The 18,144-nt window shown below is 40.9% G+C and overlaps 1 protein-coding gene across 1 annotated transcript; it reads right to left on the bottom strand.

The window, feature by feature from the left end:
* Positions 1–10,993: 10,993 nt before the first annotated feature.
* Positions 10,994–17,777, bottom strand: LOC120741176 (dermatan-sulfate epimerase-like protein). Its single transcript, XM_040043895.1, has one exon. The coding sequence runs from the start codon at positions 16,509–16,511 to the stop codon at positions 12,855–12,857; it is 3,657 nt and encodes a 1,218-aa protein (XP_039899829.1). The 5' UTR covers positions 16,512–17,777; the 3' UTR covers positions 10,994–12,854.
* Positions 17,778–18,144: the final 367 nt, after the last annotated feature.

Here is an 18,144-nt window from a genome sequence, read left to right as displayed (position 1 = left end):
CGACTCTTACAGAAAAGGACTTCAAATCTTCAAACAGCCTGCTGCCGTTTTGTCAAAGCTGCTCGAGGTTTATAGTGAGGTGGGTCTCACTCTCAACTCCTTGCATGATGATGCTTGTAAATGATCCCTCTGTCAAATTTGAATGTAGTGTCTGTGCACTTTTTTCTACTTGTTGTGTTAATGTTAGAAAAGGGAACTATTTTATCCCAAACCATAATTGTTTCCTAAACCTGAGCAAGCAGTTTTGAGTGCATAAAGTTGATGAAAAAGGAAATGAAAACAAAAGTTAATTGCAAGTTAAGGCCAAAGTAAAATGAAAAACACAATGAGGGACAAATTTCAGTCTTCTAGGTTGGCAAAACACATGAAAAAGCCAGTGTAGAAGTGACTCCTAACAGATTTCATCTCTTTCTAGGATTGTCATATTTGTCTTGAGGGACGGTTTCAAATTGAAGTGCATTTTAAAGTCTCAGATTATGAAACATATCCAGTGTATTGCTTGTATTATTAGGCTGTGTAGACCAATGGATGGGCAATTAACTTAGAAATATCTGACTTAACGAGTTGATGAAGAGCACCCAAATGCATCATTAGTTTTGGTCTCCGTGAGGAGAAACTGTCTCATATGAGCAAAAGACGCCGGTTCAGCCTCGTTTTCCGATCCAACCTCTGAGTCAAAAGCTTTCAAAACCCTCTTCGGTGTTGTTAGCAAGTGATTACTTTTGCTAATTCATTTTGGTCCTGTTGCTCATCTCTTGACAGCTTCATCTTTTATTTACAGCACTCAGCTGGTGTCGCAGGTGCAGGAGTCCAACATTGAGGGGGATGAACAACGTTCTTAGTCCCAATGCAAATATCTTCTATTGTTTAATACTAACTGACAATCTGCAGATTGCCTATTACTCCCACCTGGACTTGGCTTACGCAGTATGAAACAATATCATTTACAACACCCATGTTTGTGAGTGCACATACAGTAGATGTTTGACAGTGGGCGCCTGTCCAGAATAATAATCAGAAAATGCGCTATGCATCAACTGATTAAGTTGTCCACACAAAATGAAGCCACTTACTCCAACCGCGCGCACACACATAAACGCCCGCGCATGCACACACCCTCCCCTGGTGTGGAGGATATTTTCAATTAATCAAGCTCTCTCATCAATAATGCATCACCCCTGCAGCCAGCCACTCTTTTCCAGCCATTTAATGAGGCAGCCCAGCCAGAGGGACACCATCCACACATTACTCCTGTTATAGTAAATGCTCTGGAGCAAAGCCGCAGTGACCACGAATGGTTATTAAAGTAATGCCATCATCCGTGCCTTCAAGTCAAATCAAAACCTGTCAAAGTGTGTTTGCGAAAGGGTACAAATGACAATAAGTAAACACCCTGGAAGCCACTGCGCAGTTGCGTCACCTAGCAGTCCCTGAAAACCTCATGTTGCTAAAAATGCAGGAACTCAAGAGACCAGAGGAAGTTTGTCAGGAGTCATGAATTATTAAAACCAACTTTGCTGTGACAGAGGAGAATGTCCGGTTTGATAACATTTTGTTTTAAATTGCAGTCCTGATTTGAGACATGACACAGACAATCTGGTAAGAAACTGTTAAGAATGATGAAAATATAAACCTTGTACATGCAGCATTATGATCTGAAAGGCTTTTGATTGTGCGGGGTAATTAGGTGTGGTGTTGTACGAGAGCGCTTGTTTTTGGCGTTCATTGTCAAATAATTAAGTGATAAGATGAAGTGGGCCAGCTTCAGTCTTCAAAAAGTGCTTTCTGGCAGTGAGCATCCATTAGGTTCTTGTTTTCTTTGATTTCAGTGATACAGTAGGAGATCAATAAAAGAAAAATTGTTTTGGTATTCTTCTCTTAATATGTCTGCCACTGCAAAAGAGCATCCCTTGTAATTGAAAGTTACTGGCTACTCAAGTCGGCATTAGCTAGCAGTATCTGTAATGCACACAGCCACATCTGCAAGTCTAGTCAGTCTCTTGGGTTGATGTATTTCAGAAATGCACTTACATCTGCACTATTTGGGAAGCAGTCCATTTTCTTTGCATCAAACTTGCCTTCCAAGAAGCAATTTACTATGATCACGCTAGCAAGTCTTTAAACTAAGAAGGAGATTAAATAAATTTTGTATTTCTTGTGTGGGGAAAATGTCACATCTTAAATCTAGTTTATTTGATGGAAATGTTGTAAATTCCAAAGAAATGGAGTGTGTTTTCTGAAGAAGTGGATTGCATTAACACTGCACAGTGTTTACCTGCTAATTATAACTAGCAAGCAAAAGATATGAGTCAGGAAAACAGCTTTCAGCTCCCTTGCTGCGTAACCTCAGTAAACATGTTCCCAATTGCTTTAAGAACCCTGTAGCTAGTTTTAAGTCGTATTCAGCACAATGTGGTCTCTGGTTTTTAAGTTGGATTGACTGCTCGAGTCAAAGACCATGGTCAGGCTTTAGGGTGGACCTACATTATGATTAAGATGTTGCTACCATATCAGCGTGCAGTTTTTCTTCACTTTTGCAGTCAGTCCAGTGACTGGAGTTTCATTACAGGACGAACTATTAACTAAGGTCACGGTGGTGATACCCACCTTTTATATACAGTCTATTATTATTATTATTATTATTATTATTATTATTATTATTATTATTATTATTACTATTATTATTACTACTATTATTATTATGCCACGTACACTGTTTAGAAACCAATGAACACTGACAAATATGAAACAAAAGCATGCTGGAGACTATTTATTGTCTGAAATCTGTAGTTGATCGTAAATAATTTATGGTTAGTGACTGAGGAAAGACTGAACATTTGTGGTAGCATTTTCTGCCATTTCAGGTTAACATGAGGATTCGCATTTGAAAACAATTTGATCGTGTTTATGTGTTTCAAAAAAGAGCCATGGTGCACACAACAGCTGTTATTCATCTAGATTATAGCTTACCAAGCTTGGCAATGTAAATAGGGGATGTATGGAAAAATCTCTCTGAATACTGATCCATAAAAATGTGACAGAGAAAGTTTCCTTGCTTTAAGAATATTAAAGCATAAAAGCCAGAAAGCTGAAGACCATACAGACCCTGAGGCCCTAGAAGAGGAACAGGAGTGCAATTTCACCCTTCGGCCCTTAAGCAGGTTACTTTGGCTCTGATGGTGAATCCTCTCTTTAGTGCACTAGATAACTGAAACAATCTCACAAAAGTGGATATAAGTGCCAGAATTTAGATGTGTGTCACTCCAGAGCCATTCATTTGAAAAATCCCATTACCCACTTGAATTTTCAAAATTTCTAAATATTCCTTTTGGGCCATTTTAGGAAAAAGCATTTTTACCACAAAACTACAATAACTGGATACATTTCAGAGGTTTTACTTTTGATTTTTATTCGTTTGGCTACAGGTAACTCAAATTTATAAATTAAAAAAAATCCTCAGAGCTTCTTTGTCTGAAGGAAAACAAGATAATCGCAATCACATGTGTGTTACATGCTGCTCCAAACGTGTGATATGAATTGCAGCTGCATAGTGCCATAGTGCCTTTCACCCTTTAGTGATATGGGGCATGCAATTAGGTTTGGAAACGTAACATTTAGTGCTAATTTATTCCCTTTCAATTCAATAACTTTCATATAATCAGTGCATGAAGAGTCCTTTATGAGGTTTTGGAGATACTGTGACCGCTAACCATGCGATTAACTTGTTCACTATTGTGGAGAAGTAAATGTTAAATGGACTGGTTCTTATGTAAAGATTTCTACTCATGCCTTAATTACCCATTCACACACGCACTTTATTTTTTCCGTGTCTAAGGCAGTTGATGGGAAAACTATCTCTAAAGCCAAATTCACACAGGCCAAGGTACTGGTGAGTGACCCCCCCATTTTTTTCCCTAGTGATCTACCATTGGAAAATGTTTGTATTCCACAACTGGTTGGCAAAAATCTCCTCATGATTTTTGATTGCTAGCATATTGGTTGCTAGCATATTGGTGTTGTCACCCCAATGTTTGCATGAAAGTGACTTATCTTTAAACACTACCCAGCTACTCTCCGAGCCATAGGTCAAACTGTGAAAAATGTGACACAGCCTGGAGACTGAAACCACTTGACATCAAAGTAGAATCTGTGCCTGTCTGTATCAGTAAGGCAAAACTTTATTTTGAAGAACCATTTCCCTTTTCCTAACCTTTGGCTCTGCTCAATTATTATCATCAGTTATTGTCATTAACAGGCTAACACATGGAGACGTAACTATTTCCCTTCACACCAACAACCACTTTAGAATCACTAGTTAGCCCGATAACTTGGACTGATTCAGACCTAAAACCTTTTTGCTGTGCTGCCCAGCAGTTCACTATATTGGCTAACTCATATAACTTATGTATATATGTATATTACAACCTGTCCTAGTTTAGTCCATGGTAACACTGTTTTACTCTCGCCTACCACTCTTAAAAGTGCTAGTTGCATCCACCCCCCGCCCCTTGCAAACCCCGAAGGATACATCTGGAGGTACTTAGGGTTCAGTATGTTGCCCAAAGGCACTTTAACATACAGAGCTGAAGACTGAACCACCAAACGTCTGAATAGTAGGCAACCCCCTCTATATGTCACAAACCACACTAAACAAGCTTTTTGGGAGCCATGGGTGAGAATTGGAAAACCAGTGCAGCGTGTAAGGGCTCCAGAAGTGTGATTGAAACAAATAGTGTGCAAATACTAACGTTGACTTTTGCATATTTGAACATGAATATAATGACACTAATATAATTCAAAAAAGCAAGTCCAGTTCACTTTGCCTGAACAACAAATGATAGTTCAGTGCTTTTGTTGACAGCCATATTGAAAATTGCCACCATTGTGAGTTTTCAAACGGCTAATAGGGATTATGTGCCAATTAGGGAACTTGTATCCATCTGTGAACAATTTCCCTGTAATGTGAAGTTATCTGCTGCACTGCTGTAGTATGCACAGGTAAGTGGCTTCTTAAATTTGAAAAAGTAAAACGTCAGTTGTTAGAAGAGTTCATCCCGCAGTCTTGTGGTATTTCTATCCTCTGACAGAAGACAGATGAGACTTTAACAGGCACTATAACCTACAAATCATCCGCATTTTAAAACAGCAAAGATGGCACCTTGTAATATCATTTCTTACAAGACTGTTCATTTGTTTTCTTTTGTCTCTTCGACCTCTGATAAATATGAATTGGAGTTTTTTTTACAGTAAAATGTTACTGTGCTTTGCAGTGAATAATTGTGTAAGGGAGGAGGCACATTTCCCCTTAAAAACACTCTCTTCAAAGCAGTGATACTGCTGTCCTGACCTTCTTCAGCTGTTATCATTTCTTAACATCTCGCCACTTTTATATGTTTTTTTTCCCAATCAGGCCAAAAATGGTGATCTCTAAGGAACATAACCATATGAGCAGAGAATCTGACCATCTGGCTTGCTCTGCAGCTAAAAATCGCGGGGGACGAGAAGAAACTGACGAATGTCTCTCGGCTTCTGCCGCCTGTCAGTGTCAAGATGTCTCTTTTAAAAATAAAACATGTTGTCAGAAACTGTACATTGCCAATAGTGTGATTGCAAGGAAATGTAAGGCCCTCTTGAAAGAGAAGTTTCTTTTTGAAGGAAAGAAAGGAGAGACACCACAAGGGGACAAAAACTAATTTCAAGTTTGTGGTGTTGGACTGATTCCAGTCGTAGAGATAGCCACACTGGGTGGGATAGTTATGGGAAGGGCATGATATAAAATCTGTGTGGAGTATAATGACTGGCTTATCTCTGAAGCTCACAGTGCATGAATTCCTTACCCCATCGGGTCTCCTGTCAATTCTTTATTGTGGGAAGTAGTTTTCCATTTCTGTTCTATCAAAAGACTGTGAGATGAGAATATGTAAGTAAGGATATGGGCTACAACTCCCGCATTAGTTATTTCATTTCCAATGACTTAGCAACAAGCCTTTGCTCTGCTTTAATTTCCCAGGCATGCAATGACCGATGTCACCGACGCTGTTATTGCTCCATAATACATAAATCCCACTAATTAGAGGTCAATGACTCATGCTTGATGCAAAAAGGCTGCATGGCATGTCCCCACAAATATTTAACCATGCATTTGTGTCTTTTTTGCCATCTTCCCTATCAGTTCTTTTGTGCATCACATAAAACATGAAAATGATCCGCTTGGCAGACATGCCTCGACTAGACATGGTTCAGGAGAGCGGTGGCCGCGGCAGCACTTTGACAGCCGGGTTATGGTTTCTCGGTCCCAGTAATGAAGGACTACTGAGTGTGTCATCCAGGAAAAGGGCCTCTCCCCTGTCTGTCTGTCAGCGGGCCAGCTGGATTCAATCCTACACCTCAGAATAACACCAGGCCATCAAATGCTGCAGCTTGGCTACCCTTTGCTTTAATAGACAGACAGAGCTCATTACATGAAAACAGTGGCTAACCCTCTCCATAACAGAACTGGTAAACTTACATTAGTCAAAGCACAGCTAAATCATTTAGTCGATTTAGTTTTTTCTGCCCCCCCTTTTATCTCCTTTTCCAGCTTACGCATCATTCTGCTCATTTCTGCACAGCTAGCAAACCACAGGCGTTGAAATAGGAGAAAGAGAGGAGCTCTACTCAAAGCGATACTAGAGTGGCTCATTTTCCTAGGGGTAGAGAGCTGTGTCTACCCTGCAAACTGTCCATAATATACAGAACAAGAGTGGGGATTAACTAAAATGTCAAGAGAGACAGGTTAAGCTGACAGAATATTGGTTTATTTCGAGGGGTCTCACTTTCAAAGTCGAAAAGTCAGAAACTTCTCAAAGCAAAGTCTTGAGTCGTTTTCAGTCGCCTCATATTGCTAAGCAGAAAAAATTCAATTTCCACAGACTTTCATTTGACTTTCAGGCAAAGGAATGGTCATAGCAGCTTAAAACTCCCACCAGTGGAGTGTAAGGCTCAAGAAAATGATGTTTGCACAATAAACAAATGGAAGAACATACATTTGAAATTAGCCAATGACACCAAAACGCTGTGCATAAATTCTCTGGGAACATAGCATTTATATTAATGTCCCTGTTATGCAGTTAATTTTGAAAAACTCAGCTGGTATTCATGTATCCGCCAAACTTTAAAGAATGACAGCTAGGACTGTGCAAAGCCTCGAGGAGTGTTTTGATATACAACTGTGAGAGTATCTCAGTATCGAGATTTGCCTGAAGTGAAATTCAAAACGCCTCATCTGGTCTGATTTCCCTGTGCTATAAGAGCAGACTGGGCTTCATTAGCAGTGGCTGCTGTGCTTTATTGGCACAGAAGATCCCATTTTCACTACAGAAATTACTTGCCAACAGCTGCAAATTGACAGGGCGCCATATTTCCTTGCAAGTCAACTCTTATTAACAGCAATTCCTGGGATCTCCACGTCCCGGTGTCCAAACACAGCAGTGTCATCAGCAGGTATATTTGAACAGTAGGATCTGAGGACCTTACAGGCGTTGTTTACTGCACTGAAAATGACTAAATATAGGAGAGAGGCTTTGCCAGCTGCTTAAACACCGTCAGTGAAGCCATTCAGAGCCAATCTGCTGACATCTGAAGGACACCCTCACAACAAATCACACATCACATTCAAATGGAAGTTTTGAAACTTTCAACAATGATGGTGTTGCTCTCCATTAGCGAGCTAATTCCCCAGCACAAAGGCCTTGTATGGTATCGATGATTACTCTTCTCCAGAATATCAGGCTGCTCTGACTGATGGTGGCTGCAGCAAAGGTTAATTAATGAGCAGTGGCAGGAGCGATGGCTGCCGGCAAGGGAGAAGGTCTCCTGGGATTTGGATGCAGCGAAAGATAAAGGCGGAAAAGGAGAGGGTATGACTACTCAGCTGAAATTGAGTCTCCTTTTCTATCTGGATAACCTCCATGCACCTAATAGTGTAAGAAAGCTGCTTGATCACTTAACCAAACTCGGTGCATGGAATTAGATTATAATGCAGCTTTTCATCATTTTCTCCATAAAACCTTATTTCATGCAATGATTATGTATTGGTTATCAGACATCAAAGATAATCTAGGAGGCAACCTTCTAGCTTAAATTAGTTCTGCAAATCATCTGCTTCTTGTGATCAGACATCAAAAGATTTTCATAAAGCGTATTTGTCTTTCCGAGCAGCAGGCGTTTGCAGTGTTATTTTCAGATGAGAAATGAATTCTATGGAAGAACACTCTGACATATCACTTTATTTTTATCCTGTCTGTAAGATTCCATTAAATTTAATTGGTGGAGATTATCTATACAGACTTACATTTGATGTGTGAGCTATACGAGGCAGAAGCAGGGTTCCTTAATGTTCTGTGCCATTATGTTAAAAGTCCAAAGATAATCTGTGATGATAATCTGCATTCCCTCTACAGATATAAAAAAGCTTTACAATAAGACACCAGAATAGAGACAGAGATTCAATAATACAGAATCTTTTTGAAGCTTTCTCAAGACAAAATCTAATAAAGTTCCAGTCTCCATTAAGCTCATCAGGTTCATCCACATCTGGAAGAATTAGGGCAGCCTGTTTCACAGAAAGCAGTTATCCAATCTGAAATTGTTTCAGCATGCTTTTTACGATGTATAAAGAATACACGACTAGCTTCCAGTGATACCCAACCAAAACTGCTTAACAAAAAGATAGTACAACATCAAGCACAGCAGCGTACCCCCCTCTCTGCATCCAACAACCTGGATTTGGATGTTGGGTGCAGGCCTCATGTTTTAACATCATCTCCAATATTCTGCATCCAGAGCACTTTTATATTTTTGTGCTATTTTTGCATGCAGCAATCCATTATCTTGTGTTCATCTCTTTAAGCAACTCAAGTCCACATTGTAATTTAGTCTGGAACATGCTGTCAGTTAGGAGATCACAGCAACCCACACATTGCTGAAACTGCACTCCACAGCTCTGATTAGTTTATCTTCTTCTTGTTTCATATGTCTATGCCCTTAAAAAGTTCGGGCGTCATAACAGATTTCCATTAGATGAAAATATAAATCCTGCACTATATAATACTGTATGTTTTGAATCTCATTTCATGTGACTGTGGTCTATATTCTACTGCTGCCAATCACTGTTTTTGTGGGTTTCGCCACCTGCATTGATCAAAGAATTGGTCCATAATTTGCATAATAATATAAATTCTCCACTAAAAGCCTAACAGGGGTATTTTTATTCTTTTAAATCATTATTTTAGGTAGATTGTCCAATCTTAGAATGACTTGCTATGAATATCTGGAAACCATATTCCTCCTTCATCGCATGAGTTTATTAGTTGTTGTTATTGATCTTGGGGATTTTGTCTCTTCACAGGAAGGCTGTGACTATTCTTTTTTAATTTTATTTCCATAAACCAGCTTGGAGGGAAAGTGTTATAGATGCTTTTTGTCTTTTTGTTGTTGTTTTCTTAAATCCACCTTTGGTATAATAACTTCTAGATTTGTCCCACAAGAATAAAAGCAAGCTTTTCTACGTTCCGCTCCCTCATACTCCTGGTGGATTCGACTCATTCGGGTTTTCAATGAGGTTTGAATATTTACTGGGTATTTCATCTTTATCAGTCTAAACCTTGAGGGTCCTTGAACCACATGCCTTTACAATACTCACTCAAAAGGACATTATTAGTATGAGGGGACCAAGAATTGAAAGCCTTTTGCCAGTGACATTAGGAGGTTCCTATTCCATCCTGTCAGCAAAGTAGTGAAACTGATATATTTGGATCACTTTCTGGTTAGAAGTAAGTAAGAGTGTGGCCACATTTGGGTATTGGCCCTTTTAATTGAAAGATGATTTTCTAATAGTCATCAATTCTGCAGTTGCTATCAGTTCAGTTCCAATTGATTACATTTAGTAGTTACTAACTGTACATATTAATAAATATTAAGACTTATTTTCTGGATTAATGCATAAGTTAATAAAAAATAAACACAAAAATTGAGCAGTATACAGGCTCTGTAAAAATACTATTATTCCAAGGAAAGAAAGGTAGGCGGTTCCCTACATACAGGTTAGGCTCCTTGTGATTACAGCTAAGGGGTTGTAAGATGAAACATGAGCAAACGGAGGAAAAACATAGTTTATGCTGCAAAGGTTTCTAATCATTTCTATAAATTTGGGTTTAATCATTGTTTTTGTCAGAGAGGTAGAGTTTAGTTTTGCATCATTCTCTTGTCTTCTCTTTAAATGACACCAGTAATTGTCTGGTTAAAAAAAGAAATGAAGTTATTAGTTATGTCCCAGCTCTCTGTGAAGCCTGAATAATTATTAAGCACGTACGCATACACGGGGAAGATTACTCCTGCATTCAGAACGAATGGAACTACTTTACAAGCAGAGACTGCAGGTCCAGACTTGTAGAAACCTTCCAAAGCATTTGCCTGAGGTTTTTCTGTGAATAATGTGCCTCTGCGTGGAAGGATTAGGCACAGAGGACCCTGCCAAGCATTAGAGTGTTACAGGAGGGATCAAGAACAAATGAGTAATGAAATGACTGACTCACCATTCTGAGACATAAGACACAGCATGTGCTCTTTCGAAGCCTGCTCCTGTTAAGGGAGTTTCAGTCAGAGCATGGCATTAGAACTTCCTGACATGTTTTTAATTGTTGGTTCCTCCTTGTCATGCACATCACCCATATAAGCAATTAGGCTTCTGTCATCCGTGTCTAATAAAATGGAGATTGTGCTAGTGCAAAAATGTGGCAGCACAAGCGTCTGCGTAAACAGACACATTACTAGCAGGTTAGCCGTAATCATACGGAAAGAGAGCACGTACAAATTAAAATTTATGTTCTGTCTTTTGTAGCAAAGGATAATAGCTAGTTTAACATGAGTATAAAAGCAGCTAATGAGGACAAACGCCTTATAATCACATTGGCCTATGCCATTGTGGAAAATAATACACTACACCTAAACAAAGACTGGTTGTCAATATATTTATGAATTTATTCTTTTCGTTACATTAATTTCTCTTTCTGCTCCAGATCCCGGAAAAAGAAAACTGTCAAAAAAGAAATGATTGTAATTCAAGGCCACAGAAGCAAGGAACCATATCCCCACAAGCAAATACAAAACAGAGTTGGTAACAGGATTGCAACACCAAAGTGAAAGCATGTCTGCCAAGTCTACACATTCAAAGACCACGAACATCAAACGGGTTTTCCAGCCAGTCAAGGGTTTCAGTGTTCATAGAGAAAAAAAACAAACAGGACTGCTTCTAGCCAAGGAAAGATGGATATTTCCAAATAAACACTGAGTATTCTGTGTACAGATGCGATGGCGAGTTTAGAAACGAGTGCACCATCTGCATGTTACATGTGATCCATTTACAGTACAGAAATGTCTAAGCAAGACAGCATCAAAGGTTACTGAGTAGCATATATTTTTTTTACCCAGGCCAAGGAGCATAACATCACAGAGTAGAAATGGTCTCTGATTTTTTTTATTTTTTTTACCTATACTTCATATTCATCTGTGTTCAGTGCAAGGCTCACTGGACTCTTTAAAGACAAAAACCTAAAATATGATTGGCTATCTGAGTGACCGCAACTGGAAATAGAAACACGTGTTGTTTGCTTTTCCTTCAGGCCTTTATAGTGAATATATCACAGCAATAAAACACAGTAAGCCTCTGCTATGGCATCTTGCAGATTAATATAACTAGCTGAGGGGGGTGCTTTGGAAATTGCTTTGACTAGAAATGTGTCAAGGCTGACAGTTTCTTTTTTTTTTACCAGTTTGATCCCTATTAAGCACATCCCTCAGATCTAATTCAATAAATGCTAAAGGGAGTTACAATAATGGTATTCATTCCTGATCCTTTGGGATATATATCTTTAGAACTCATAAATACTTTACTTTCTTTCTTCTACACATATTTTATATATCTTCAGAGATTTTATGCTTCCATAATAATTAAGCGGATACAGTAAAGTTAGCCCTGGAAAATGCACTGAATCCCACATACAATCAGATTTTGTGAAAGTGCTAAACTGCTGTGACATCTTTGAGTTTCTAACTAAAATCCTTTGTACAACAACAATACAATCTATCACTTGAGTTAAAAAAAAACACCAGTCATCTTCTTGTTCTCCATTTTCAACCCCTTACAATGCAGCATCTTTTATACAGTTTTAAAGGGAAACAGCACTCAACAGTTCAGACAGGAAAATGACAGCCCAAATTAGCTGTCTCCTACAACTTCAAAACTTATTAATGAGCCTCATAACATATCAGTTCCAAACCAATAAATGTACTGCCACTTCCCAAAAAAAGAAAAAAAAAAATCAAATAACCAGAGCTTTGAATTTTGCACAAAGCATTTTTTTCCTCACACCACGGTTGTTGGGTAGTAACATAAAATTTATGTTGAAATTCAGTGATATTCATCAGTATGTAAGACAAGACAGGTCTAAAGTTTCAGTCGATAAAAAGAGCGCTACAAGTAACTGTAGAGGGCTGCTTAGAGGGAGAAGAACAATAAAATGAGCTCCCTTCCATCTGTTCCAATGCAAAGTATTCCTCCCTCACAAACATCTGTCGCTGTAGTCGATACAATACTGTACACACACCCAAACAAATACAACTGAGGGAGAAAGCTTGAAGACAGACGGAGAGACAGCACAGTTTTTCTTCAACTTTTAACATTGGTTTTTTTTTTGCTTTTTTAGAAATTTCAGCTCAGTGCAAAAAGAAAAAGAAAAAAGAATACATTACAGAACTGGCTGTGACTGGCAGCTACAGTAAACAAAGACAGCTCAATATCAGCTGACCAGCAGCGGTTAACTGGCAAACCTAGTGTAACCCAGCCTCTTCATCACACTTCCACACACATCCTCTATCAGTCGAACGTCCTTTCGAGACATTTTCTGTCTCCATATGTTAATGTTGGCTGGTGAGATGTCTCCTTCATACATTAGATTGTACAGGTTCGTAGAGGTGGTGAATATGAGTTGATTGAGGGCTGTGGGTGACACAGGCACCCCCAGAAATGTGTGTATTGTCTCTGCCGTCTCCTGGGGGAAGTTGACCACATCCTCAAACCTCACTCGGAGAAAGGACTCCTCGGGAAGGCTCTCGCTGACCCTCAGAGCGGCTGCGGTGTGTGCCAGCCACAAATGAGCCAGAATCAAAACAGGATTTGTCTCATAACGGGACAGTAGCCTCTGGATCATTTTAAACTCTGGCGCAACAGCTGAGCACCCATCCCTGACAGCATCCTCCTTGAATATCAAGGAAAGGTGCTGTGGAATGTTTTTAAGGGAGTATAGGCTGGGTTTGCTGTTATAAACCATCAGATAAATCCATGCTCTCGGGTCTCTCACCAAGTATATTGTCCTCAAGGAAAGTCCCACTACCTCCTGAATGAAAGGTAGTTTGAGTGTCCAGCTTCCACTCTGCATGTTGATTACCACCCGGGCGTTAGGGTACTCTGCAACATGCCTTCTCATTTCCCTTACATACTCTGCATCTCTGTCCAGACTAGCCCTCAGTTTGCCCTTCAGGTCAGATGCTGGTTCTCTCTTCCTGGATCTTTTCTTTCTGTCCCTGGGGACGCTGACTCTCTGGGTCTGCTTGACCCTGCTGCCCTCTACGAGCTGAATATTTTGCAAGTGCAGCTTTGTGTTATGCACTAGCGAATGCAGCCAGCCCTGGATAATCTTAAACCGTGCGTTCACGGCGTCTGACCTTGACCATTCACAGGCATCGACCAGGGTGTCAAACTCAAACTCTGTCTCAGGAATGTCCACATGCTCGGTGGGGACCCTTATATAAACAAAGTCTGAGCTATTGTAAAAAAGGTGCTTGAGTATTTCCGATCCGGATCCGGGAAGGGTCGTTATGACAACAGTGGGAAGGGGGAGCCGGTGCTGCTCGTACAATCTTATTTGTTTGTTTACTTCGCTTTTGGCACCCGCACCTTTCCATTTTACCCCACAGAGAAGCTGATCGCAGCTGTTAGAGACAAACAGCAGCTCGGCTATCCACAGAATGAGCACGGTGAGGAGTGCGTAACGCATCAGCCTGCTGAAGCAAACATAAAACTTTCTCTGCATGGTCAAAAATCCTATAGCCACACAGAGAACGACCCCCGCTATTACATTGACTGTGAAACCAAAGTCAAACAGCTGATTATCACTGCTGATTTGTTTAGGGAGGATTTGTGTCCCAAGGCCGTATCGGGTGATTTGATATCTATCCTCAACTTTACTGTGACCTCCAAATCCCAAATAACTCAACCTTGCCCCAATGTCTTTATAGTTTGTAGCAATGGACACAATCTTCTCTGTGTTATTAATGATTAAAGAAAGCCTCACTCCATTTTTGCTGTTATCTATAAATCTACAGTTGGACACTTTGACATACGGTCCGTGCAGCACGTAAGCCACTCTGCTGACCGAGCCTGTCATTTGGAAAGTAACGTTTATATACTGCGTCCACCTCTTTTTAAACTCAGCCGCCTGCTCTGCTTCCTGTATCCGTGTTTCAGGGCTGTGGCCCTGAGTGTCAAACCAGAACATTTTATAATGAGCATCCCACACATCCATCATCGCGCCGTTATATCTGTCCATGAATCTGAAAGGAACGTATTTAAAGTCAATGTCGAGATTGTGGAAAAAAGCACTGAGTGACTTTATAGGTGAATCACCCCATTTTTCTACATGGTCAAGGACTAGCAAAGTCTGCGAGTTGAGCAGAACCAAAGCTCTGAATACACTCTTTAGTCTCATGGCAGGTGAATAAGCCAGCGCGGCTTCCCCACTCACAAACATCGTATCCTTGTGTGACGAAGCGGCAATCACCTCACCTCTAGCATCACCCACCCCTTCATCGGTCCAGCGCAGCCACTTAGCGCACTCCCCCAACTGACCCTCCCATGGATTGTTACACTGGCTGGTAGGAGATGGACTGAACACTAAAACATTGTTAAGGTAGCTGTACTTTGGACCATAAAGTGCTTCAGACACAAATACTTGCCCATTAGGAGCAAAAGTAAAAGAGTTCTGGTCTGGGTGCTCATGACCAGGGTTAAAGCTGTTCCAGCCATCCACCCAGGAGTAAGGCTTGTCATGGACAATGTCATAGACTGCACGGCCACCCAGGCTGCCAGACTTAAAGGAGACAAAAGTATTACTCTGGCCATTGGGAAGCCCAGCTCCGTATGTAACCACACCCCAGTTTGAGAAAATATGCATTTTAGCTTTGCCAAAATCGTGGGGAGGCTGCGGCGTGAGGTGGGAGTTGTACCAGATGTATTCTGTGTGAAGTGTAGCCCAGCGCTGGGCAGATGACTGCCCCATGGGGCCGTCCTTCGGCCGATGCTTTCTAATCTGTTGAGCCAACCAGTTGCCCGTTCCATTCTTCATGATGAACGTGTCGAGGAAAACAAGCTGGCTCTCTGGACCATAAAACCAGTTGTAGTTTGAATCCGCAATGCCGACTGTTCTCTGAAAGCCCGGCAACAGCGTGGCATAATAAAACCAAAAGTGGCCCCGCAGCCAGTTGTTCTGCATGTTGTCTATGTTGAAATGACGCTGAGCTAAGAACACATACTGGGTGATAGACTTGGCTGTGTAGCTTCCGTAGGCTACTCCCTCATCCAGGGAGCCATCAACAACGTGATTCAAAAGAAACATTGTTTTCTCCATATAGTTAACTGCCACTTGTTTCCAGATCATTGACTCTGGGTCGTCATGTGACCCCACCACTATTGCACCTGTCAGGATGGCTAATATGTTGGTGGTTTGATGATTTTGGAGATACTGTTTGCCCCATCCTCTGTACTTAGAGAGCTCATACAGCTCCACCGTCTCAGCGCGAATTTTCTTGAGGTATAAATCCTTTCTACGCTGATCCAGGTAGGAGTAAATAAAGTCATAAGCAGTAGCAAACCCAGTGAGAGAGTGCGCCATGGGCACCTCATCGTTCGGTGCACTGGTCACCTTCCAGTCTGAATATTCGGCCATCCTATCCATAAACTTGATAAGAAACTGCAGAGCAGCAGAATCCTCTGGGCACAACAGGCAGTAGAGAGCCAGGGGAGGCAGGTTGTTCCCATAAATCTCATTCCACTTGCTTGTAAACTCCTCATGTTTCACAGGGGGCAAGTAAAAGGGAACATTAGACAACATAGTGAGCACAGCAGCTCTGATGACTTTAAATATGTGACTGTGGGTGGTAGAGGACCTTTGCCTCAAGTGTAACACATCCACTTGGTTAAAATATAGGTTGGGATGGGAGTCAGCAGACTGGAGCTTCCAGTGCTCACTCGCTCTCTCTTGTGTGAGCTTGACCTGCAGCAAGTCATCTGTGAAAACGTCTCTGTCTGTGGTGTTGAAGACCCCCGAGAAAGCTGTGCCCACTGCGAACAATGGTAGTAAAAAAGCTGAATATACAACCCAGCTGCCAGCCATTTTTCCAGGTGTTTGCGAGCACATTTTACACTACAGGATTTTAAAAAGTAATTAGCTGACAGTTTTCTTCAGTAAAAGTGTTGCAATGTCCCGGAAAAAATAAGTTTTCAGAGTGAAAGTCCAGATTACGTTTAAATATTAGGGATGCACAAGTCCATGGCGTTTTTATTTTAAAAGATAATATGATGCAATATCAAATTCCTGGGCATGATAGTCAAGAACAAGGATTAAAAAAAAAAACTTTCGTGCAAAGCAAGCACTATCCAAATCCAAGTGCAACATTGTTTGCAACAGTTTGCAAAGGCAGCAAAACACATCATAAATAAATATAAATAAATCTCTGATGGTAAGAAGATCTTTTTCCTATGTTTTTGAATTAAAATACAAGAAAAAAAAATCCTTATGCCTGCATGGTGCCGTTCGTCTTCATAGTAATATGGGCACTCGCGACGACTGGCGTCTCCCCCTTTGCCAGTAACTCATATTGATCTCCTCCCCAAAACATTTCCTCTCGGACAAACATCAGTCAGCCCCAGTCTGTGTCCGGTCCAATCACAGCCACCCAAAGGCTCCGTGTGCAGCCCGACCGAGCCGCAACATCCACGGACATGAACCTCAGCAAACAACGCATCTCCGCTGCAAACATTGCTTGGTACCTCCGCTGCAGAGACGCCAAATCCTTAATTTTGCAAATCCTGATCGGGTAATTGATCTGTTTGCATTGTTGAAAAGCAGTCCTCTCCTCTCCCCGCGCTTTATCTTCTGCTATTAGTGCGGGTGAAGTCCGAAAGGAGGAAAGTTGTCGTCACTCCTCAAGTATTCAAAGAATGAGACATTTTCCCCCGATTGTCCGCAGGAAACAGCGAATCAGCCCGCCGAATGGAAAAAAATCCACGTGGAAATCTGCCGTATCTGTGGGAATATTGGTGTTCCCGCTGGCGTTTGAGACGCACACAACTGAGCCTGTGTATTATGTGTGTATCCCCGGACGCGTCTCCGTTGTGTCCTCCCGACTGTTCAGCACAGTCAGTTTGATTGTTTTCCTGCACTGGATGGAAAAATTTCCACTGTACAAACTGTAGAGGGAGCCGTGACTTCAGAAGCCCGATCTCATCTCTCACAGAGTGTAGGGAGGCTTAATATTCACTCCATTATTATTTATTTTCGTATTCCTGAGCGATGTTAAGTTTCTACCTAACATTAGGGCAGCAGCACCAGGTGATAAAACACGTTTTAGTATCTCTTTAATGTGATCTGCACGACTCTTTTACTGTGTCATTTATTCTGGCATTTGTAAAAATAATAAAGACAGTGATATGGAAAGGAACAGTAGGCGTATGCATCGGCATACAGTTTAATTCACAGCACCTCAGAGGAAAAGTTATGCAACTTGTAAAATACTTTCCGCCCCCTTTTCTTTTGTAAAAGAAGATGAGAATTAACACAGATAATGAGCTCGCTTTCATCCATTCAGTTTAAGGCTGATGCAGTTATAATGTGTGGCCCAGAAGTGGATGCAAGAATCACAACTTCATCTCCATTGAGCAAAATCAGCTCTCTGCTATATTTGCTTTGTTTAATATGCAGGAAAAACCGTTTTATCAACAAAATTTTGGAAATTACAGGTTGTGTTGGTGAGGCTATTTCTTAGTATGCG

Source organism: Simochromis diagramma, unplaced genomic scaffold, assembly GCF_900408965.1.
Source record: "Simochromis diagramma unplaced genomic scaffold, fSimDia1.1 OVJJ01000602.1, whole genome shotgun sequence".
Lineage (NCBI taxonomy): Eukaryota > Metazoa > Chordata > Actinopteri > Cichliformes > Cichlidae > Simochromis > Simochromis diagramma.
Note: the sequence above shows the minus strand (reverse complement) of the source record. Positions and strands in the feature narration are given on the sequence as shown.